At 43.6% G+C, this 25,046-nt stretch overlaps 1 protein-coding gene across 1 annotated transcript in view; it reads right to left on the minus strand.

The window, feature by feature from the left end:
• Positions 1-25,046, minus strand: part of NEGR1 (neuronal growth regulator 1) — a 295,277-nt gene that overhangs the window by 133,046 nt on the left and 137,185 nt on the right. The window contains 1 exon segment of the mRNA XM_055815591.1: positions 24,223-24,455. Within this exon segment, the coding sequence (XP_055671566.1) occupies positions 24,223-24,455 (233 nt within the window).

The following is a 25,046-nucleotide window of genomic DNA, read 5'->3' on the forward strand; positions in this document are numbered from 1 at the left end:
TGAGCTGACCCTGCACACGCAAGTGATGTCAGAGGCACGTCTCAGCCTGGCACTGGAGCAAGTCCTTGATGTTCAGCCAAAGAACACAGGAAGCCCTTGGGTGGGACTCTCAAGAGATGACCAGCAAGAACCTGGATCCTATGCTCCGTGTATTGCTGCAAGACCAGCCTGCGCTCGCCCCGGGTGCTGCTCTGGGCACGGTAACGGAGCCTGCGGTACCCATGGAGAGAAAAGGGATGCTGGCAGGAGCCAGCGAAGTACCCACAGGGGAGGAAGAGGAAAGCCTAAGAGCAGAGCAAGCCCGTTACAGGACCACAGGAGCTCAGAAGGGCTGGGCTGGCAGAAAGCTCTGGAGATGGCCCAATCTCACAGCAGGGTCACCCAGGGCAGCTCGCAAGTAGGAGAGCTAGAAGAAAGCAAGCACTGGGAACAAGAGAGTACTGGAGCTGGAGGAACTGATGTGGGCACATACGTGGTAGCATGCAGTCAGAAAATGTTTGCTGACATGCTACAGGCTTGAAAAGTACTGCCTGGGAAACCTCTCCCTCTGTGGTATTTTCAAGGGAAATCATGGGCGTGTGCAGAATGAAATCTTGGTACCCATTCATGATATTCACTTTACCCATGCCTATGCCATTCATCTCTTTTCAAGAAAAACATAAACAACATGGGGCAGGCAAATCTCTTGTTTCTCCTACCCATCAGCATGCCTGTTCCTGTGAAAATAAAACGTAGCAGTGGCGATGCTAATGCCTGAGGAAGCCTTGCACAGTTAGGACATTTCAGAGTTGGGAGATTGCTATGGTAATTTTCAATTTTAATCAACGCTGAGCCACAGCCAGACTTTTCCACCTGTTAAATAAGGTGCTTTGCAATGTGAAAGCCTCATGATAAAACATTATCATCGATGGATATTTCTGTCAGGATGAAACAGGTATTTGTAATGTGAGGTTTGAGGATTTGCTCTACATTGTTTTTATTCTTTCCACTGCATAGCAACAGAGGTTATTAAGAGCATCCTGTGAAATATTAGTTGTGGGACTCCATGGTAATGAATTTCTCCATGTTGGAAATACTAAAGACTGACAGAGTTAAAAGCACTTCGCCAGCTGAGGTCTTTTTATCCACAGAACTGCAGTTCAGGAGTAGAAATGATTATACTATAAAATTGTGAATTAGTTAGGGAACTTTTTATTTGTGACCAAATTAATTTTTCAAACTCATTTTGGAAAGAGAATGAGATCGTGGCTACAGCAAAAGATCATACGTTAAAAACATTTTTGAGCTCCCTGCCCTGGCCCAAAGGCCCTTTGCTAAATGAAGCCCGTGAAGAAATCAGTTGACCTTCCTCCAGTGAGGGCCCAGCAATAAATCAATATTTGATTTTTGAGTGTATGATGAGGTGGTCAAGTTCTGATACTTCTGTGTCTGGTGGCCAGTTGTAAATGCAGTAAGTTGGGCTGATAATGAGTGTCGTGGCAGGGAAGATGCTGAGTCAGGGGTGAGCCATGCTTGCAGGGGAGGAGACTCAAAGACCAGATAAATGGATTACTCCTCTAGCCAACAGAAGTATAAGGGATTACGAGCAGTGTTTACAAATTAGCACATGGCAAAATGTGAGAAGTCTCTAGTTGTGGCCAGAGAGAACCTTGGATGAGTAAATATCGCTCTACTACAGATGAGATCAGTGCTAAAGAAATGCAAGATCAGACACCAGCATGTACCAGTGAGGATGGCCCAGGGAAAGCTTAGCTCGATCAAATAGAGTGGGATCAAAAGTAATAATGAAATGATCAGTGACAAAGAGTGGAAAGACAGAAAAGATGACTTTAAAAAAACCCAGAACTCATTATTGCAAAAAAAAAAAAAATACTGAGCGTATAAATGAACTAATACATGGCATAGAGAAAGGCACATGGGTTTACTATTTACCTTTTCTCATGTTACTATGACATAATAATAATAAAAAAATAATCCCCCAAATAATAAAGCCAGTTAAAATGCATATGAAGAAGTCAAAACCATACAGTGCCTAAATAATCATTTCCACCAGATGTGATGGATGTCAGGAATGCGAACTGGATATTGTTTCCCATCATACTGGCCCAGAGAAGAAGAGGGAAACAGTAGAATTTCAAACCAAACAGCACCTGAACAGTCTCAAGAAGGAAACTTCCTCATTTTCCCTGTGGTTCAGTTGTTCCCCAAGTCAGTTCTATATGGTGTTCCCCTATATTGCCATGGGGAGGGAGACCTTCCTCCCGCGTTATGCCTTTTTAACGTACCACGCAAATTCCGCTGCGGAGCTGTTGCTGGGGCGTGCAGCCCTCCCTCCCAGCGCCCCGGGGCTGGGGGAGAACCTCCTGCCTTTTGTGGGGAGGGAGAAATGTCTCCGTACAGAAAGTTAGCAGTTAACTGCTTGTTTACATAAATTAATAGAAACTTTGAATAGGAAATTACTTCTTATTCTTAACAGACTCCGTGTATCTATTCTGCGTGGGGTTATGAAGGAAACAATTCACCACAGCTCATGTTCTGTGACTGGAATGGGATTTAAAGAAGTCTGGAAAATTAAGCAATAAAACACGACAGGCAGCGTGTTTCTGGAGGTTGCCCCAAAAGCTTTCAAACACCGGTGAAGTGCAGCAATCTGCTGGGCATACGCTTCCCAGGGCGCCTCGGGCACTGCTGGAAAGGGAAATTAGAAAGGAAGAGTCAGATGAGAGGAACCGAACAGATGCGCTGTGGAGAGATGATCAGAAACGGGGCAGCTTCTCCGACAAACAGACCAAACCACGACTGCAAAGCATAAACCAGAGCCCTTTGAAATCTGCAGACATGGGAACGCATTGGAAAAAAATTATCACAGGAATTCCATTATAAAATTAAGTATTTTTGCGCCTGCTTGCTAGAATCAGACTTACATGTATAAACACCCCTGCTGTATGTAATTATACGGGTGAAATGGGTACATTCCACGGTGAATGTGGAGATTTAAAACCAGTGTTTATGTGCATGGTTATTAATTTTGGGCTCACAAATCCAATGTGCATTCAAATACTTCAGATGTACTCAAGGGACCCTGCTGCAAATTTAACCACAATATTATCCCGGATGCATTTTACTGCTTTAATTTATCTGTTCTGTATTTTTTAATTTAAAATATATAGAATGTCAGAACTAAAAGCAGGATGAGAATTTACACCACCGTCACATTTTATCTCACTTGAACCTTACTTGAAGATTGCATTGGAGATTTGGAAACTAATATGTTAAGTCTGGATGAATAATGGATTATTTTTTTAATTTTTTTTTATGAGCAGCTGAATTTCTAAGTTTGAAAAAAAGAAATCAGATCACATAGAACTGAGAAAAGAAAGATCTGGCTTTGAAGACTGAAATGAAAACCAATAAAATTTCCTCGGGGAAATACTCTTTTTTCAATCTAACTCAAATCACTGTGTTTCTGTTTCAGGTTACAGAATTCTGTCTATCTCAAAAAAAAGGCTGTTTAGAAAAGGACAGTTGAAAAGCTGAAGGCACAACAAACTGATTTCCAAAGAGTTATTCTAATGATCTGCTCATGTGTACTGTTTAGGGGTCTGTTATCCCTGATACACCCCTTGGGCTATATTGTGTGGTAAGTAAATGATGAGTAAGATCCCCTTCAGATGATGGCTTTTAAAGCTTGGCGCTGCCTTGAATGGGATCAGGATTTCAGAAACTGCTTTAAAACACCATTAGTCTGGACGAAAAGGACCGAGTGTCTATGGATGAAACCTTCCTGGCTTCACTGTACTTGTGTGAACTGCAAACCTAGTTCTTATCTTCCCGACTCCCACATTTGGGTTAAAAGGCACACCTGTATTTTTTCACCAATATTATTAAAATATTCCTTCTAGTGTACCAGAGACAGACACATAATCTTTTAAAATCATTTAATCTACAATGCTGGGTTTGGTAGAGAAGCTTGTTGGATATAAGATACATACCACATATATTCATTTTCATTTTACACCAAGATTCTATAAGCTGGGGAAGTGTCTGATATTAGAGATAACTGACGTTTGCCATCTCCAATATTGCTGGGTTTTGAGTCACAGTGAGAAAAGAGTGTATTTGTCTAAGCAAATTGTATGGTCAACAAAGAATTAGAAGAAAATCAGCACCTTACAAAGCTTGAGTTAAACACACCAGGAAGTAGACTACCGCAGCACTTAAAGGTGGTATGTATGATAGCAATTATTGTAAATCTAGAATTGTAGGCATTCTTCAACTAACTTGCACTGACTATCTGTATTAATTATAATGTAGCATAATAATACTGATCTTACTATATAAAATACTAATTGCAACATTTACCTACTGCTCCTGGTCCTCAATTCTAGTCAATCTTTCTCACAGTAAAGTGAATAAGCTGCTGAGGACAACACCATAGTGGTCTTATATTTAAAATATATCTCACTGGAAGAGACTGATTAAATCAGCCACCTTCTTATGAGCATCCTAGATGTCTGCAGTCCAAAAGGCAGAAGCAACTAAAGCCACAATATTTAATGCAGTGTTTACATTTTAGTGATGCAGAAGTGTCTCTGCAGGAAACGGTTTAACTTAAAGAGAGGTTATCATCTGAAAAGAGCCAGGGGAAGAGGCTTACAGAAAATCTTAATAAGTGCCGAACCTGGGGCATCACCTGCAAACAAGCAGAGGCATGCTGCACCCAGCGATTGCTGCTGTCATGTAGAGAGACTTTGCAATATTTATGAGCAAAATATTTTAGCGCGCTAACTACATTCAATTCACTATGAAAACAAACCAACGTCTTTCCTTTGAACTATTTGAAACAGAGAAGGTTTTTTTTATAAAACAACCCTTTTATTGTATAATGGAACTGTTGGATTAATTATATATTTATAATTTTTTTGCCAAGGATCTATTTTACATAACAAAGCAAATCTGCCAACTATTAAGGAAATTTCCCACTTTTCTCTTACAGATGATAGAAGGGGAAATAATATCATATATTAAATGCAAAGTGGGGATGATTAAAATTTCAGTCTAAATAAAAAGAGAACATTTCTGAATCCTAAAAACAACAAAATGAGTAATCTGCTGGGGACAATAAAATAACTATCTTACAATTCTGTACTTTAGCCCTTAGTACTATAAAACCTGGCAAGTAAGCAAAGTTTGTCTCACTGTAATGTCTTCAGCACTGTTGGCCTTGAGGCAGCTTTGAAAATCACAGGCTTGTGAACGTGCTTGCTGTATCCAGCTCCTGAAGTGCCTTTACATCCCTTCGAATCTGGGCACTCAAATTCAAGTTCACATCTCTCTTGTAACATTTTTGTTTAATTTTTTCCTTTTAAATGAACATATTAACCCGAACGGATAAATGTTCAAAACATCACATGGAAAAAAAGAATGCCAAAAAATGTAGCAAATGAACAGATTTTGTGTGCATCTCCTTGAGCACAGTTTTCAAAATTTACCCATGGGGCTAGGCTATTCTGTTTGCAAAAATCCCTAAGCTTTTATCTGAATAGCTAGGAAAAAAGACATGTGATAAGTAGGTATAATAGAAGTTAGAGTCATATTATAGGGTTCAATGCTATATGGTTTTCATTTTGCTATAGAGTTTTCTTGTACAATGCAAAAGATCTTGTGCCATTTATTGTCCTTGTTACTGCTTCATAAATTATAATATGCAGGAAATACAGACCTAGTAATTTAAATCATACAGTTTTCATTGTATGGTTCCTTTAAGGAGACTCTTCAGAACATTTCTGTGGAAGATTTGTTCCTATAAATGAACTGTTAGTATTGTATGACTTGTTCTTTAAAGAAAACAACATATCTCCTAGTCACACAGAACAAAGGAAGATAAAAGCATAGAATTGTTTAGGTTGGAAAAGACCTTTAAGACCATCAAGTCCAACCCTCAACCCAGCCCTGCCAAGCCCACCACTAACCCCTGTCCCTAAGCACCACGTCTACATGTCATTTAAACACCTCCAGGGATGGTGGCTCCACCACCTCCCCAGGCGGCCTGTCCCAGGGCCTGAGCACCCTTTCCATGAAGAAATTTTTCCTAATTCCCAACCTAACCCTCCCCTGGTGCAACTGGAGGCCGTTTCCTCCTGTCCTATCACCTGTCATCTGGGAGGAGAGACCGACCCCCCCTCGCTACACCCCCCTGTCAGGCAGCTGTAGGGAGTGAGAAGGTCCCCCCTGAACCTCCTTTTCTCCAGGTTGAGCCCCCCCAGTGCCCCCAGCTGCTCCCCATCAGCCTTGTGCATAGTCAAATCCTGAGTACTGTCTGATGAAAACAGAAAAGTGAAGACAAACCCTTTGAAAACTTGTAAGTTCTACTAAAGTGTTGAGGGATGAACACATGAACCGTGACTTAAGGAAAGAAGACACTATCTGCATTTTTGCTTTGTAACCAGGTGTTTTGCTGGATATTTTAGAGGGGAGCAAGTATCACAGAAGGACAACATACCCGCTTCTTCGGATCCCCATGAAACCCATGGTTTTATCCTTCTGCCTTTCCCCTGCTTATTGCCAGCTGGCAGTTCCTCCCTGCTCCCTGTGCTGATTTCCACTTGTCATCATCGCTCCTCACTGGATGTGAGGTGGCAATCCAAAAGAGCGTCTGGCTGCGGTTACAACCCACCCATAAGTAGGGGCTATTTTGATAATTCTCATTCATCACTGCTGTTATGGAAGATATGCTTGTATGGAAAAACCCAAACCACCACCAACTCGCAAAACTCACACTTGTGTTAGATATTCTGTTCTCCTGCCCTTTGAACAAACGGTAAGACGCTCAAGAAAGTTGTAAAATTAAGCATTTGAAAAATCAGTGCAAGAACAGCATTTTCATGCCTGTTTGCTTCAAAGGATGCTCTGATTTTGCTAATTGCCTCAAAGAGGGTTTCGATTTACTGTTTGCTACAAACAGTATTCTAATTTAGTTTATCCTGTGAGTCTGCAGCTGTGTTTGAGTATGGTGATGTTTGGGGCTTGTTGAGCTGTTCTGCAATTCATTCACTCAGTTCCTTGTGTGAGATGATTTATGTCTTTCTAGACTGGACTCAGTACCTTGCACTAGGCGAAGACTTGGACATACTGGCCTTTGATGTAACAACATCTCCTGCTGGGAATCCCCAAAATACTTTCTTAGTTCATGTAGCCTAAAAATCTGAATCATCGCTGTAATTATCAAATAGAAAAGAGAAGAATATTTTGGATTGCCCTCTACCAGAAATGTTGTGTTCTTCTAGAAGTGAAAAGAGAAGCACAGTTCTCGGACAGCTCCAAGGGCTGCTTAAATCTGTGTCGTCAAAATGAAAAATATTTGGGTGATTTATTTTTTCAGTTTTAGTTGCAAAACAAGAGCTAACTGAACCTAGTCTAGTGATATTAATAAACGACTGGTGAATTTGCTTATTGAAGACCAGTGCTTCCTGACCAAAGAGACCCGCTGTGTAGGTTTTCGTTCCTCATACCTCCTGGATGTGACACTATGAAATCAAAGGATTAACAGAAGTTCATAGGTAGTTATAGATTACGTTGCTTTCCCCCTTTGTCCTTTCTGCTAAGGGATTTCAAATTAAATCACAGTTTCAGTCACCACTGAAGTTTTTTTTATTCATTAATGATATTGTAGCTATTGCATCACACACCAAGCGTGGGTCATGCGGAGGTCAGAGTTCAGCTACGTGATCACACCAGGTCAGCACCAATACAGGACATGCCGGCCACGGGGCTGCACCTAATGGTTCCTGTGTCACCTGCACACTGAGATGTGCCCAAAGCAGGGGACATTCCCCTGAAATAACTCACTGTTCCTCTAACTGCTACTCAGAGGTATCGGTCCAACAGTGGCCCAGTGCTGAGGGCCACAGCGATGCAGCAGCGGTGCCAGCAGGGGCAGGGGCAGGAGCAGGGACAGGGGCAGGGCAGGGGCAGGGGCAGGGGCAGGGCAGGGCAGGGCAGGGGCAGGGGCAGGGACAGGGCAGGGGCAGGGGCAGGGGCAGGGGCAGGGGCAGGGGCAGGGACAGGGGCAGGGGCAGGGGCAGGGACAGGGCAGGGCAGGGCAGGGGCAGGGGCAGGGGCAGGGACAGGGGCAGGGGCAGGGGCAGGGCAGGGGCAGGGACAGGGGCAGGGACAGGGACAGGGGCAGGGACAGGGGCAGGGACAGGGACAGGGGCAGGGCAGGGCCAGGGGTAGGGGCAGGGGCAGGGGCAGGGGCAGGGCAGGGGCAGGGACAGGGGCAGGGACAGGGACAGGGGCAGGGACAGGGGCAGGGACAGGGACAGGGGCAGGGCAGGGACAGGGGCAGGGACAGGGGCAGGGGCAGGGGCAGGGGCAGGGACAGGGGCAGGGACAGGGGCAGGGACAGGGACAGGGGCAGGGGCAGGGACAGGGACAGGGGCAGGGGCAGGGACAGGGGCAGGGACAGGGACAGGGGCAGGACAGGGGCAGGGACAGGGGCAGGGACAGGGACAGGGGCAGGACAGGGGCAGGGACAGGGACAGGGGCAGGGACAGGGGCAGGGACAGGGACAGGGGCAGGGACAGGGGCAGGGGCAGGGGCAGGGGCAGGGGCAGGACAGGGGCAGGGGCAGGGGCAGGGGCAGGGGCAGGGACAGGGACAGGGACAGGGGCAGGGGCAGGGGCAGGGGCAGGGGCAGGGGCAGGACAGGGGCAGGGGCAGGGGCAGGGGCAGGGGCAGGGGCAGGGACAGGGACAGGGACAGGGGCAGGGGCAGGGGCAGGGGCAGGGACAGGGGCAGGGGCAGGGGCAGGAGCCGGGCAGGGGCAGGGGCAGGGGCAGGGACAGGGGCAGGGGCAGGGGCAGGGGCAGGGACAGGGACAGGGGCAGGGACAGGGGCAGGGACAGGGACAGGGACAGGGGCAGGGGCAGGGGCAGGGACAGGGGCAGGGCAGGGCCAGGGGTAGGGGCAGGGACAGGGGCAGGGACAGGGACAGGGACAGGGACAGGGACAGGGGCAGGGGCAGGGGCAGGGGCAGGGGCAGGGACAGGGGCAGGGCAGGGACAGGGGTAGGAGCAGGGACAGGGGCAGGGACAGGGACAGGGACAGGGACGGGGCAGGGGCAGGGGCAGGGGCAGGGGCAGGGGTAGGGACAGGGGTAGGGGCAGGGACAGGGGCAGGGACAGGGACAGGGGCAGGGACAGGGGCAGGGGCAGGGGCAGGGGCAGGGGCAGGGGTAGGGACAGGGGCAGGGGCAGGGGCAGGAGCCGGGCAGGGGCAGGGACAGGGGCAGGGACAGGGGCAGGGCAGGGACAGGGGCAGGGCAGGGCCAGGGGTAGGGGCAGGGACAGGGGCAGGGGCAGGGACAGGGGCAGGGACAGGGGCAGGGGCAGGGGCAGGGGCAGGGACAGGGAGAGGGACAGGGACCGGGACAGGATAGGTGGGAGGGCAGCCCGGTGGCCAGGGGGATGCTGTTGACCACAGCCCGCCAGGGCTGCCGTGCATTGGGGGCAGGGGGCCAAGCCCGCTGGCTCTAGAGGAGCAGAAACTGTCAGGTTTGAAGGCCCAATTTAGAAAACGAAAGCCTCCAAAATTAAACCTCAGTATGAGGGCATTTCAAATGCTAAAACGGGGAAGAGCAGCGTCTTTGTTTCCCCTATAGAGATGCACCCCTGCATCCTTGTCAGATGTCTCAGATTAGGTAACCTCTGCATTTGCTGTCCTGGAATCTTTTGATGAACAAGCGAAAAAGTTTTCTTTACATCTTTATGAAAGCAGTACAATCAAAGATTAAATTTTTCAAATGGAGATTTTCCAGGCAGGAAACTTTTAATCCATATCGTTTAAAGCTTTCTTTCAAATTTCTTACAATTCAGTATTACAGTATGAAGCTGAGACTTTACTTTTCAGTTGCTTTCAGCCCTTTCCCGAGATTTTCCTAAATTAACACTGAGTTCTTTTTAAAGACAGGCATTTGATCTTGCTCCTTCGAACTGGTGGATTTTGCTGCTTGCGAATGTCAGATACTGTCATCATCCTCTCTTAAGCTATAAAATCAAAATTAAGCTGTAGAGGATTCCAAAAAAAGAAGACAGTATATGAGAAGGAAATGCTTTAATAATTCCATCCCCCGGCTTGTTCATTCCTGGTAATTCTCCCATAGACATGAATCTAACACAGCTCATAGTAAAAAGTATTTTTCCTCTGCAAGTTCCCAGCTCATAAAAACAAGACAAGATGTACCAGCTAATAAATTCAATGGGAAGAATCACATCTTCATACGTTGGAGGTGGAATTTAAAGATCTAATGTACAATTCTTGGTTTTCATTTAATTAAATCACCATAAAAATGCAGAAAAAGTTTGCCACGGCTCAGTAGAAGACATAACAGTCTGAAACAGTACCGGGCACAGCAAAATCCTTAGCAATAGACTGTCATCTCTACGAGCTCTTCAGTTGCCTCTTCATAGGCATTTTTTTTTTCTTCTTCCTTTTTGTTTTTTTTTTTTTTTTTTTTTCTGATAGCTTCGCTATGAATGGGAATTACCCTTGGGCATTGGTGATAGAAGAGACAGTCTCAATATAAAAACCTTTACAAGAAAGAGTATAGCAAATACATATATTCTTTAAGGACTGATTCTCTTGCAAATACAATCTTCCATTAATATTTAGAGATGTTGCTCTTGGTATGAATGGATAAAAAGTCTCATCTTCATTTAGTATTTTGTGTGTGTATGTATACATTTAGTTGGTAAACTGTAAAAAACACTGGTGTGAGAGCCATGTGCACTTCCAGAAAACTGCTGCGCATTTTCCAGTACAACCTACGGCTGCTTCTGAGGCAAAGGGAACTCCTCTTAGACTGAATATTCAGTTTCTCTGGTGGAGTCCCCAGTTGTTCAAGTACTTCAGATTTATACATTTCACTCTTTCATCTGGTTTTCCTAATGAGATCTTTCTACCCCTTCCTGTTTATGGATTTTTATTAATGGACTGGTCACTGGAGGTAGAATATTTCTGCCTATGTATAATTTAGTCAGCTTTATGAAATAGTCTAGCTTGCTAAGAGGTCATGCATCAAGTTTTGCTAAAGCAGGGCTAGCTACAAAGGATATAAATCACAGTCCTTTACATTGTTCCAGATAATAATGCCATCCCTCAAGGATGACATTAATTTAAAAGCAGGTATACAAGCTTACTTCACAATTTCTTCAGAGCAGACTTCGACTAGAAGCAGAGCAGCAACATGCAATGCAGATGTAAGTAGTATGCATCATATGAGGAAATAAAAGACAAAACAAATTCTCTTTGCTATCAGCTTCTCCAGCGTTAAATATGGAAATGTAGCATGAAGCATACAGCTTGTTTTATTGCAAATATTCTATCAAAGTCCTCCAAAGTTTACTACTTTCTCTGCTTATAGCTCTAACTTCATTTCTACTTGTGCCTGGCCTAGTTTCACTCCTACAACTGATACTTCTTCAAAGGAAAAAAAAAAAAGTGTGGGAAGAGACTGACACAGAAAAATGAATAGCAAAGCATTTGAAACAAAACAAAACAAAAAAAGGACATGTTCTGCATTAATGCCATTTTATATTACATTATTGGACTTACTCATTTCTTACTGGTAAAAATACACATGCGGAATGTTCCTTACATTTTCCTCCTTATTTAATTTTACTTCATTTGCTTTTGTGTTTAGCTTTTCAATCATCAGTTCTCTATGCTTCATCCTGGGACATCTTCAATGACAAAGGCGATATTGTAAATGAAAATGCACCTTTAGGCAGTAACCATGGACTAAGTTCCCTCCATCTTGCTTGTGCACTTAAAATGCTTTTTATTTTATTTAAAAATGTCCATCAACTGCCTGCCTAAAAGTATAAAAAATATTTTGCATTAGCTGTTACCAAATATTTATCGTGAAATTTAGTGTGGAACAGAACGGCTTTGTTTCTGTATTAACTCTCCACTCTCTTGAGAACCATTTTAACATGCCCCAGTTTGGGTTCCCCCAGGAGCCCCCACCTCTCACTGACTACCCAGCACTCAGGATTTCTCCCTTTTTAAACACAAGCAACAAAACAAAACCCCAAGATCGATAAAGTCACAGAGTCTGGAGAGGACTTTCCCCCCCTTCCTTCTATTCTGTGTGATACAAAAATGCTGGCAGAAGGGGATGCTTGCAGGGGACATTCATCTGGGGGGGCATTCATGCTGGATGTCTGTCCTGAAAACACAGAATCAGTGGGGCAGCCACACAGAGACCCACCACACAGTCACAGATCTTTCCCTTATGGTTAAAAAGCAACATAAACCATTGCCTAATACTGTCTCCCTTTAACGGACAGAGATTTTTCCTTTCCTTTTTTTGATACTTTAAACTTACATTTAACCATCCTGTTTCATGTAGTGATGTTTGATAAACTGTAGACTTGATTTAGCCTCCACTGATGAGAACTGATATTTTCCCACCGACTTCTCCCAGCACCTTCTCTCATCTATGAAAATAAACATCTTTTCCCAGTGATGAACCATAAAGAAGACAAATAATCTTACATTTTCTGTCTGTCTGGTCTTGTCTTCCCTTATTGGGCTAGTGAGTCCTTGCACCAGCTAGAAAACACTATAAATGCCCTGAAAGTGGTCCAATTTTTGTGTAATCAACACTAATAAGACAGGCTTTGAGGACTACCAGCAGGAGCAGAAAGAGGTGGTCAGCAAGGTGTGAGGCTTGGCTGGGTTTCTGCTTGCTTCTCACCCTCTTCCAGGGTGAACAGGCATGAAAGCAAAACAAGCCCCCGATGAGCTGGGCTGGGCTTTCTCACCTGGAGAGCATCCTGCCTCCAGCTTGACACTGGGGGAGGCAATAAACAATCATATTTCAAACTGTAAAATCTGGCTTGGCGCAACTGAAATAAATAAGCATGAAGAGGCTGACAATGGTATTTTCAAATAACAGTCCAGTTTAAAACAGAACTCTGCTAATGCAAATCCAACTCATTAAAAGTAAGAGCTTTGTTAATACTGAACAATCCAGACAGTTACGGGATAAATTGCACAGTGTTTGGAATTTGTGTGTTTGGCTTTTTAGCCACCCTTTTAGCCTGGCTCTCACTTGTGATCCCTGCAAACAGCACTCCCCAGAGTGCCCCTCTGTACTGCACATGACTCACCCGAATGGAGCCTGGACTGAGGGAGACGTGTGTGCTTTCCCCTTGGAACGCCCAGCACAGCGCACACAGGACGTACACAATGTATGACGCCTTCCCTCGGCGAGCTGCAGCACATGCTGCCCTAGCGGCCTGGAGCTGGTGCCAGTGACCCCCGCGACTAGAAGGCAGGACCCGTCAGAAGTGCTCAGAGCCCCACGGGCGTGCGGTGTGGTCACTGCCTCCGCAGCCGCCACTGCGCTGCCCAGCCCCATCCCTTGGTCACGCACAGCCTTCCTTTCTCCTCGCTTGAGCACCAGTTGAAATGTTAGCATACATAATTCTGCTTCTGCAGGAGCGCACAGAAAGAGAAACAAAGCAAAGCACACAGGCAAAGACGGTACAAGGAAGAATAAAATGTTAGAGACTAATTACAGCGCTGCTACTCAAAGAAGACAGCTCGATTGTTCAAATTTCATACAAAGGGAAGTCTAGAACAGGTTTGTCAACAGGTTTCTGAAGAGCCTAAATGACATTTCACACTTTTACAGGTGCTACTATCTAATTATTCTAATAAGACTAATGCTTAATGGGGTTTCAAAATTCTAAATGCTAATTTCAATGTTTTTAGCCTTTTAAAGTATGTAATATTGACATTTATGACGGGTTGGATTTATGGTACAGAGTTTTTACCTGTTAGATAAAGTTCAACGTATGTGCAGAGTTACCTTCAAAAAATACAAGACCGTGGCAAACAGATTCAAAATTTTCCTCTCGGTTAGGAATGGTTGGTCAGTTACAGATCTCCACTGCTACCACACTGACTGCACCTACCCCACGTCATCACCTGGGGAAAGGGCAACTGTCCCAAACATCCCCCTGTACGCAGCCCTCACACTCAGCGCATTCATACGGACCTGTGCCACACTGTGACCCACAGTATCAATATATACACCAAGGAACTTAGATACACACATCCACATGTCCATACTTATGCACTCTAGTATGTATGTGACTGATAGCCTCCCCCCCCAAACAGGTAAAAACTCTTAAGTCTCTTCTATACCTGCCAGCTTTTTGTTAGATGTGGACATTTCACTTAAAAATAAATATGGGCAAAACCATCCACCAGTTTTATGCCTCTCCACTAATGCCTCACTGGCTGGATTTTCATATTGCTGAGCATCAGAAAGGCAATTTCAGACCATGAAATAAGTCTGATTTTATCTTTTCAAGTCTGTCAGGCTCCCTAATGGCAAAATGGAAGGTAATACTTTTCTCCATTTAGTGACAGTTATGCAAATTTAATTTAAATTTAAAAAAGAATAGTTATAAAAGGATGATCGCTATTTACTTATTGTTGATGTGTTGATTTTAGTCTATAGCTAATATAAATGAGTGACTCGTATGAATAGGCTTCCAACACTTCAGATCACTACAGTGCAAGCAAATCCAGAAAGGTCACAAGGTCCAGCGAGGAGCACCACGAGCTGGGGGGGCACGAACCTCTGCCGGCAGCAAACCACCCTCTCTTTGATGATGAAGTAGCAAAAAATTTGGATATTATTGCTGTTGCATTGCATAGTTCTAACAGTGTTTCAATAGGAGAAACTACTGCCAGCTTTGTTATTTCTATCTCATTTCTGTTCTAACCCATCTGTCCAGGTCTGCAGTAAAAAAGGGGAAGCAAAACAGGGGGTGGGAGGTGGGGGTGACGGGGAGTGCAGGGGAGGAAGGCGTTAGCGCAGCTCCCTCCTCCTGCCTCAGTGATGCTGGGCCGGCCAGCACAGGGACCCCGGGGACACAGCAACAGCCATAGGCAATGTGCAGAAGCTATTTCCCAAGTTGTTGAAACTTCTGGGCAGCAAAGTGTCTAAGAATCATATGTTGCACGTTTTTGGGGGAAGGACCATGCCACTGTGACTTATAATTTTAACTCTATTTGTTCGCAGAACGCATCATTTTGTAGTGACATAAAACATTTCCAGCCAGAGCATTTTGAAAACACTTTGTGGCAGTGAATTTAGGCTGGCTTTTTAATTCACCTTTACAGGCAGGTGAAGAGGGTCCCCACACCTCCGGGAAAGCAGGGCACGCAGACTGGCCAAAGATGCAGAACTGGCACAGAAGCCAGGCTAGCTCACTCCCAGTTTGCAGGACTTTGTTCCAGTTCCACCTCCCATTTCAATAAAATAATACTTGCACTTATTTTATTGGAAAAAATAAAACTTGCACTTACTTTTTAGTAATTTCAAAAGGTGAAGTGTTATGAGTACATTTATTGTTTTTACAGTTAGTGTTATTTTTTATTATATTCATATACTTATAATTGCCTGTATTGATACTTGGAACAGTATTTCCAGTGTTTATAATTACTGCTGCTTAACCTGCAATATAGCCAGAGGAGCAGTTTAAAAGTAATTTGGAATTTTATTATTGTGGTAAAGGATTGTGTAACTCTCAGTCTCCACTGTTAACTAAGCAAGGTCTTGTGAGGAAGAATTTACTGAAAAATTTACTGTGCCAAAGTTTTGACTCCAAAAACACTTTTACAGTGATTTCTCCTCAATCTTGTAGAAACAGAAGATAAGGATTTTTGAAAATTTTGGAAATTCGTTTGGGGAAAATCAGTGCCTTTGTACTGCCTTAGCAAGACCTCACCAAACATTTCAATTCAAATCCTTTCTGCAAGATAAAATCAGCATGTTCTAGACCATCAGGTGGAAGAATTTTTACACCCTCTTTTAAACCTAGGTGATGAAAAAGATGATATTCTAAGAGCTGCAGAGATTGGTCTCCCATGCACTCCAATGCTATTTAACATCCTTTGTAACAACATTCCAAGCAAAAATTAAACCTTCAACTACAGGACACCTTTTTTTATTCCTGACAAGTGACAGTCTGAAACTACAGAAGTGAAAGTAACAGGAAATCCAATGGAAAAAAAAAATATAAATCAGATAAATCACAGTAATCACAGTGTTCACTGTGACAGGCAGAAAGCTCTGTAAAATATTATACTGCTTACTCAGGGTACAGTTTCAAAAACACTTGCAGTGTGGAAATGATGGCAGTGAATAACAAAATAATTACTATCTCAGTTTTTCCAGGCCAGCCCAATTGCCTTTAACTGAATCAATAGGATGGCAAAGAGGTGTTCAGAGAGGGAATAATAGAGCCCGTAGTAAGGGCAGTCAGGAAAACACGTACTAACCTATAACCCAGCCCTTGAAAATGTTATAAGTCAAATGTGTGTCTTCAAAACAATACTCCTACAGTTCATTACAGTTGCAAAATAAAGTTATGGAGGATCTGTTCAATTTCAATATAGAAATTGCATTTAGATAAAGTCATTGTAATTAAAATCTCTGCATTGCCACGCTCTGTTTTCAGATGGCAATTGTATTTCCAAGGTAGCACAACAGGAAAAAAAGCATTTCCATGTCAGTGTTCCAAGCAAGCCTTGTCATGACTGTTGACTGTTTCTTGAGTGAAACTATCAGGATTTTTGCCATTGAATTCAGTGGGAGCAGCATACTCCATAGATAGGGAATCTCAATAAAAGTATATTCAGTAAATAAGAAATCATAAACAAGAAGTAGGTTTGGTAGCCTTGGTAATTTCCCAAACTATCTGATGCAATCACACATCATGTTCTGCTGTGAGTGCCTTTTGGTACTGGTGTCCCACAGCTCCCTAAGCATGCCCAGACACGTGTATTTGTGGAGTCAGCATCTTCTCTGCTAGTGGGCAGCACAATGCTAAAGCTCCAGGCAGGGGGGTGCTCTGGCAGAGCTCTAGAAACACTTGATAAGGCTGCCCAGAGTCCTGACTGAGTGGTGTTAACCATGAAATCATTTTGACATTTTTAAGTCAAACACTTCTGATTGTAGGATCCTCAACAAAAGCCTTTTTGTTGAGATGTGGAGGACTATGGAGGTTACCCACACTTTAATTAAAAGGGAACAACAATAAAAAGTAAAAGCTGGCCCAACAGTTCTTGTTCACATCATCCACTTCACATCATTCTCATGCAAAGGGATGGATTTGACCTGTATTTGCCTTAATGCCAGTAGGGACCAGAAGTGACCCATGGCATGGAACAGGCACAGCCACCAGCTCACCCTTGGACAAACTCTCATTCTGAATTGCCTTTCTTTCCAAAAACTGTTTTCAAATCTGTCTTTCAAAAAGGTTCATAATTATTTTTATACCTTGGGTTCCACGCAACACTCCCAATGGTTGTTTTTGTTTTATCTGAGGGAGGTTGCCTCTTTATATAGGGTGGGAGCTTACTGGTCCAGTGCTTTAGAGAGCAGAGTGATTCTGTGCCCAGCAGGAAGCAGCAGGCTGCCTATGCACCTCTCTAGCTTGGTGGAGGAGGGGATGGAGAACCTAACTAAGCTCATGAATGCAAAACCCAGTTTCATCATGTAAATTTTTGCTCTTTCCATTAGATTATAAGGTTCTTTGACCTACGTTTTCTGGAGGTTCTTTAGCTTTACCTTGTATTTCCCCCTCCTTACTTCTGCTTCTGTCATTGCTGTATAATGTGAGAAGTTGCTGAGAGATGCTTTGGATGCTGTTGAACACAGAGAACTTTTATAATGACAACTTTCGCAAGACTCCCACAGGTCACAAAACAACTCATTCAACTTAATTCAAATGTAACAGCACTAATATACTTCAGACCAGAGAGCAAATGATTATTTTGTGTAGATTATCCTTTGGCTGCAGACTTCAGAAGATGGAAATTTCAGACTTACAATGGAAATTCAGCTGCAGCTCTGACTGTAAAGCACCTCCAACACTGCAGAATTATGAGTTTCATACTAGTAGAGCCTTGGTCTACAACAGATAAACCATTTCTGATTTACATCCTTGTAAATGAGATCACCCGCTAATGCAAACATTTTCCATGATTTAAGTCTGTTAAAGAAGGGGAAAAGCCATTCATACATATTATAGAGAGAGATCCCCTGCAGCTCATTTGAATGCTGTGAGAGGTACAAATGTGGGAGGAATTTAATGAATGGATAAAAAATACAAATCCTGGAGAAAACATTCTGATCGGTCATTAATGATGCATTAACGATGGTGGATGCAGCGCTCGGTAACAGCAAGTCCAAGTATGCTCTTTGCTGGAGTGGGTGGCTCGTTTGACTGGGGGCCTCTGTCATTGAGCAAATCTCATGCAACTGCCTCCACCTCCGGAAAAATTTTTCTAAGTCTTTTTCTTCTTGTGCTGAGCAGGGACAAGATGATAACAGTGGCTGGCACCAGCGAGTTAATTTTATAACAAAACCTGACATCCTACTCGAGTGCTAGCAATTTAAAAGAGTAATGGATTGTCAGTTTTAGCTGGAAAGTGGTTGTTATATGATTTTAGAAGTCTTTTGCATATTTATTTTGCCCCACTTTAAATAAATTTTGGTAAGATATATCTCTTAGCTCCGAATGCAAGTCCCTCTTGGCCTGGTTGAGGAAACAAATTAGACTTCGCAAACATTGCAAAGACTAAATCAATACATTAATATTTAGGGGACATTAAGGAGGTTTATTAAACAGAAAAAGGGCCTTGAGTACTACTTGGGAAATATTATACATGTTTAAATAAAAAAAATAGGTTGTGATTTCTGACTGAATCTATAAATCGCATTTACATAGATAACTGATTTATTCACCTGCACACCATGTCAAGCGCTGGTTACGTACAGAAATGAGATGATGCTGAGAGGGCAGGACAGGAGCAAGTGCTGTGTCTCACACGCATGCGGTCTGTCCTGGGAGGAGCCACAGACGTGCCCAGCATGGGCTAGACCAAAGCAGAAATTAAGATGTCAAATAACTAATATAAGAAAGTTGCTGTATCACCGATTCCCCAACATTAGCATTGTGGCATTGTGGTACCAATGGCAAGCACTGATGTAACTGGGAACAGGGCTCCGGCAGGACGGGGAGGGCAGAGGGTGCAGCAGGGGCAGCAGACACCATGGGGAGCTGGAGACAGGGGATGGCAAAGGGAATGACACCTGTTATCTACACCTCAAAGCCTAAACCGTGGACCTGTTCGAGCCATGCATCCATGACAGGTCAAAATACAGCCCTGAAAACCCACCCCTTGGTCCAGACTGTGCCAGTGGATCCTAGCGCTGCTGTCACCAGGACCATTGCTAGGCTCCTTGCTCGTGTTCAAGGAGGCAAACGGGGCTGTCAAATCCCGTTGTTAGGAAGACCACGGTCACAAACCTCACTCACCAGTATCACGGTCACACACCAGCCCCCATGGGAACTGCTCTCCCAAACCCTGGCCACTGTCCCTGGACAGACCATCCTCAACTCGACGGGGACTAGCACCTTCCCCTCACCTCACCTTAAAATCCACACATGGCTAAGCTGGATTTGCCTAGTCTTGTACAAGTGCTCTCCTTTAGCCAGTATGTTTGTTCGCCCTCCCTGGGGCCCACACGAAGCGTATTAATAAAGCATAACAAAACTCTCCCCGAGCCCTCATTTCACTAGGTTAAACAAAGCAATCTCTTTCAGATGAGTTCTTCATTCTCCTAATCATCCCGGTGACCCTCCCTCAGCGGCTGAGGTCCTGCTGAGTACCCTTTTCTGGCCTCGATCTCCCTGGGGTCACAAACCAGGAGCCTGACTTGCCCTCTCCCCACATGCCATGAGGGCATCATTACTGCGTCCTGACACACGGAGCGAGCCGGAGCCTCTGGGCTGCGACCTGTCGCTCTGCCCTGCGGCAAAATTAATTCTCAAGGACGCTGATAAACATGTCTTAATATTTTTGCAAATTGAAAGGGAAACACAGCTTGGAGGATGCAATTTAAACTTTGGTAAAATAAATGTCAGATTAAAAATGGCAGAAATAGCAACCTTGTGCTAGAAAAATTATGAGCAATATAGGGTGGTAAGAGGCATTTAATTTTTTTTACTTTACTGTGGCAAACATCTGATGTTTAAATCATCTGCAGTTCATGACTTTGCAGATAAAGCATCTGGCACTGAGGTAGACTGCGTTGATTACAAACTCCTACCTTCTAAACTTTTAATTAATTACTTCATAATTCTCACTTCTTTTCATTAAGGTCACTGAAGTAAAGTTAACTGGATTATCTTCCTCGCTTTTATGTGATTTTTCTTTCACTGATGTCAGTGTGGGCTAAAGACACATTAGGCTTTTCTCTTTTTATTAATTATATCTTGATTAATGTTCTTGGTATGAAAAGGTGTAACTATGTAATAAGTAACAGTGACGTAGACTTGGTGGTCTCATTCAGGCAGGGATTTGGGAGACTGAAACTCAACTTCAAGCTCTGCCAGAGCTCCCTGCTTGGCTGTGGCCAAATCCCACGAGGTCTCGCTGCTCCCTGCATCCGTGCCTGGAGCAGGGATGGAGTGGCTGCTGCTTCCCTTCCACTGTGGTTATTTACGATCATGCTACCTCTCTATGTTTTACACATGGTAATTAAGGCATCTTTAACCCATTAAAATGTATTTATTCTCCGAAACACTTACAGGAATATGTTTAGAAATTGTCACCCCAAACAGCAGAGAAGAGGATACTCAAAATGAAGCTGCTGGTTCTGTGTGTATAGACAAACCTCATACATACACCAATTAAAAAAAAAAAAAAAGAAAAAAAAAGAGAGTGTGTTGAATTTACATGGCTTTTAAAGTGGAGTTTCACAGCAAATAATTTTGCAGCCTGGAGTCTGAACCTATTTGAGAGCTTATGATCACACATAAGTCTTCATTCATTTAATTTGTGACCCAATGCACATACCCCCAGCTCTTCCAGCTCTGCTGTTTTCAGCAGGAGAACGTCTTCTTTCAACATTACTCGACAGAATACAGCCTGTAGGGCAGAGGAATTTTAAAGGGCTAAGATTTTGCTTTTAAATTTTCTTTTTCCTCTGTTATTTCATGTGCTGCTCTAGGTCTGCGGCTGATCATTTATTCAAAATGTAAAAGGAAGCCCAGCCCTTTGACGGAATGATTTTACTTTGGCAAAAGGCTTGCTTTGCCTTTCATTTATTTCTCCCCAATAGCAGAAGTTGTTTCTAATCTTGAAATACAAAGCAATGAACAATATTAAAAGGAAACATAAAACTGCTTCTATAAAATGTTATTATATCATCCCTATGAACCCTATTCAGCAGGAAAGGATATATAAGCTTATAGCAGCAATTAGCTCTTTGATGTTTCATTTACAGTCTCGGTTACTTTCAGACAGGTCAATCTCCATCTCAAAGGATGCATGAATCTTGCATCCTTACATCCTAGTCTCAGCACGTGGAGGGTGAAGTGATGGCTTTGTTCTAAGTACGAAGTGGCCCGATGTAAAGTGCTTACATGCAGCAGACCCGTGCAGGTCTGCTAGACAGGTGACGCCAGCAGTAAGTGTGATGCAGGTCTCTCTAAATTACCGTGCCAACCCCAGTGTTGCTCCAAGGTGGGATCCCACCCACGTGGGATGAGCAGTTCGTATGGCTCACATCCCTTCTGCTGAGCATCCATTGCATGGCTGATAATTATTAATATCTACAGTAATATGCACATAAAGATACAAGCTGGAATGGAGAGGAATAGCCACAATCTGCACCGAGATGGGATGGAGCATCATCCAGAGCTGCTGATGCCACTCTGCTGCCCAGCGGGTGCAGGGCCTCTCTCTGCAAGCAGGGAGATCAGCAGCTTTCCCTTCTTGCCAAGTGCTAACAGAGCTACACAGGGAAAAATACAGGGACAGTGATACTTTTTTTTTTTTTTTTTAAATAATCTTGAAAATGGCTTACTTGTCCTGGCTATGCTTCATGGAGCTGGTCCCTACTTCCTACATAAAATACAACTGAAATAACATTGGAGTAATTGCAGACATATATATAGACAATCCAAATATTAATTGATACTGTCACAGCTTCTTCATTCCAGCTTCCCAATCTGATAGCATACAAATACTTCTGCAATCCCTGAACACTCCCCTGCCCCCCATAAACAGTACGTTTGCAGGTCCTCATGCAACAGCCTCATGCAACTGAAGAAAGTTATAAAACTGGCCAAGAGACAGCTCTTTGGCTGCACTAACAAAATAATGTTCTTTATGCAAACAGTGCACTTGGCTCTTACAGAGCTACAGTCTTACAAACCACCGGGTTCTAAAGGTCCAGTGGTTAAGGATAATTAGTTTCAGAAGCATTTCGTACATGTTATTTGTAAGGGATTTTGGTGTGCCATATGGATTAATAGAGATTGCCATTTAAATTCTTCTGGTTTATATTCATTGCTTTATTACTCATAAAAATGCAAAAGGAAATATTAATGATGATTACACCAAAGACTAATAAGTTAAAGCCCTAGGTTATACTTTGCATTTCTGAAGATATAAATGCAATCGCTTAATAATTATGCATATTTTAACTATTGAGTTATTATTTCTCTATATAATTGTAGTTAGCCTAATTGATTTTAAGCTCCTATTTATATGTTTTATACATACAATTCATTTCCCAATTTTTTTAGCCCCTTGCATGAGGGCATTAACTATGACAAAGACAATCAAAACTAAGAATTGTTCACCCTGGAACCATACAATAAATATGACCTTCACGGGTGTAAAACTCACATGGTTGTTCTGCAGCGCTTATAACAGAAAACTGCCTCACGGAATTGAGCAGACCGCTGTTACTAACAACAGTGGGATCTCGGTATTTCTGTCAGAAAACTGGTCAGGAAGAAAGAAAAACTATGGAATTAAATGCAAAATCAGCTTACTTTGTCTCCACTTATTTTGGTTTTACTGCTTTATGTTAAATTTCTAAATCTAATAGAACTTCTATTTCTATTTTTGGAAAATTGCATTATGCAGTCTAGCTTTGCTTTTCTTAAGCCAATGAGTTATTTCTTGTTTTTATAACAATGCTTGTGACGGCATGCACCGGAGAAGTCAAACGAAATACTGCACCTTTTAAATGCCAATAAAATTTACAGAAACCTTCACACTTAAAGCTTCAGGGGAGTAGGATGCGTGCAGGCAGGCCGGTAAGCCGAGTGCTCTGGGGAGGGCAGAAGGCACGGCGGGGCTGCCGGGGGGGCGACGCGCCCAGGTGCCTCCCCCTCTGTAGCTGAGCTGTGCCAGGAAGGTGACCAGCTTCCCGAGGAGTGACCTGCTGCCCTGCACCACGGGATGAAGCACTTCTGTGCTTTCTCCCAGGCTGCCCTCAAGCAGCTGCCTCTGAAGGAGCCCACAAACCACACAAAAAACCTTTCCTCCTTTAAAACTCGCATCAGAATAGTCCTGTGGAAACTTGGAGCTGGGCTGTCGGGGTGCCGGTGCGGCTGACGGCTGTGCCGCCTGCAAATTCTGCACGACAGAATGCACTCTGGCGTCTTTCTGACCGCACCCATCAGTCAAATTTTACTTGATACTTTTATTACATGATGATTAAAGCACGTCTCATGGCCTTGTTCCGTCCCCAAGGACAGCTGGGTCCTGATCTACAGGGACCCTTCCACGGCATGCTGCAGGAGCAGCACTGGCTATTTCTGAATGCATCTTCCCATCGTAAAGGAAACAGGGGTGTTTCTGGCAATATTTGGTATCAATTTAAAATGCAAAGGCTGTAAACCTTCTATGAACTCAGCACCTGATTGTGCCCCTTTACATGGTGACCAGGCTGAATACGGCGCCAAACAAGTGTGTTTTGAGCCATGCAGGAGACCCGCACCAGACTGACGGGTACCAGCAGAGTCTTGCTGCGGGGACCTGTACCTCAGCCAGTGCACTGGTATTTCCCTCTCATATTTTCACAGCTTGTTCAATTGTCAGAAAAGCAGGAGTGAGGGCTTCAACCTGATTTTGGCAAATTGGAGACCCTTCTGGGCTAATTATGTTTGCAGGGGCCCAGAGCCACATACAAATCTTTGGTTACATACATCCAAGAAAAAAGAAAGACAGATAGAAAAAAAAGCTTTAAAATGTGCTTAGCTGACACTTCCCATCCATAAACTATTTCTGTCTAGTACATCTCCAATAACAGTTTGTTTAAACACATACCTTGTACAGTTAAGTGCACCTGCATCGTTCTAGGAGTGTGTTGAGTTTGCACAGAACAAGTGTACGGACCGTCATCTGTCACGTCTACGTCCTGTATCTGCAGGCTGTATTCTCTTCTGTTTGCTGTTGCGATTGAAACTCGAGGGTCTACTGACCACTTATCACTTCCAGCAAAAATAATACTCGACCGATTGAGCCAGGCACCTTTTGACGCTCCATCTTCCAAGTAACACCTGCAAAAAAAGGTGAAACCGGTAATTACAAAAACTTAGGAGCTCTTAAATACCATTAACTTGCTATTGATTTTTAGACTGAATATAGCTGTAATATATTAGAGTTGAATCTCAAAATACAAATAATTTTTTAATTGACAAACCACCATAAAACCAAAAGCCTGTCTTGCAAATGCACAATAAATATATTTTTTTCTGCTATGCCCTTCCTTTCTGATTCCCCTGCTGTGAGCAGTCAGCGGAGCAGTAGGCAGAAAGTCTCAGTTATTTCTGAACTGGACTCAGTGGCCTCACCGGGGCAGCCTTTTGTCCTCCAGCCTCAGCCTGTGAGGATCGGGAGGGGGCATGGGTGTCTGCACCAAGTTCTGCCTTTCTCCTAAGGCATGATAAACTTCTGCTTGCTTAGTTAAGGAACCAGGAGACTTTTCTCACCAAAAACTATAATGGCATCTTAGAATCCAAAACAATGGGTTTTTTTCTTTTCAGAGGGTTATTAGATTTGTCATTGCTAATCACATCCAAGACATCTCGTTTAAAGCAAACATACGTACGATTAGCATGGATTTCCCTGCTGACAGCAGCCATGCAATA

The sequence above is a fragment of the Falco peregrinus genome, chromosome 10 (assembly GCF_023634155.1).
Source record: "Falco peregrinus isolate bFalPer1 chromosome 10, bFalPer1.pri, whole genome shotgun sequence".
NCBI classification, from domain to species: Eukaryota; Metazoa; Chordata; class Aves; order Falconiformes; family Falconidae; genus Falco; species Falco peregrinus.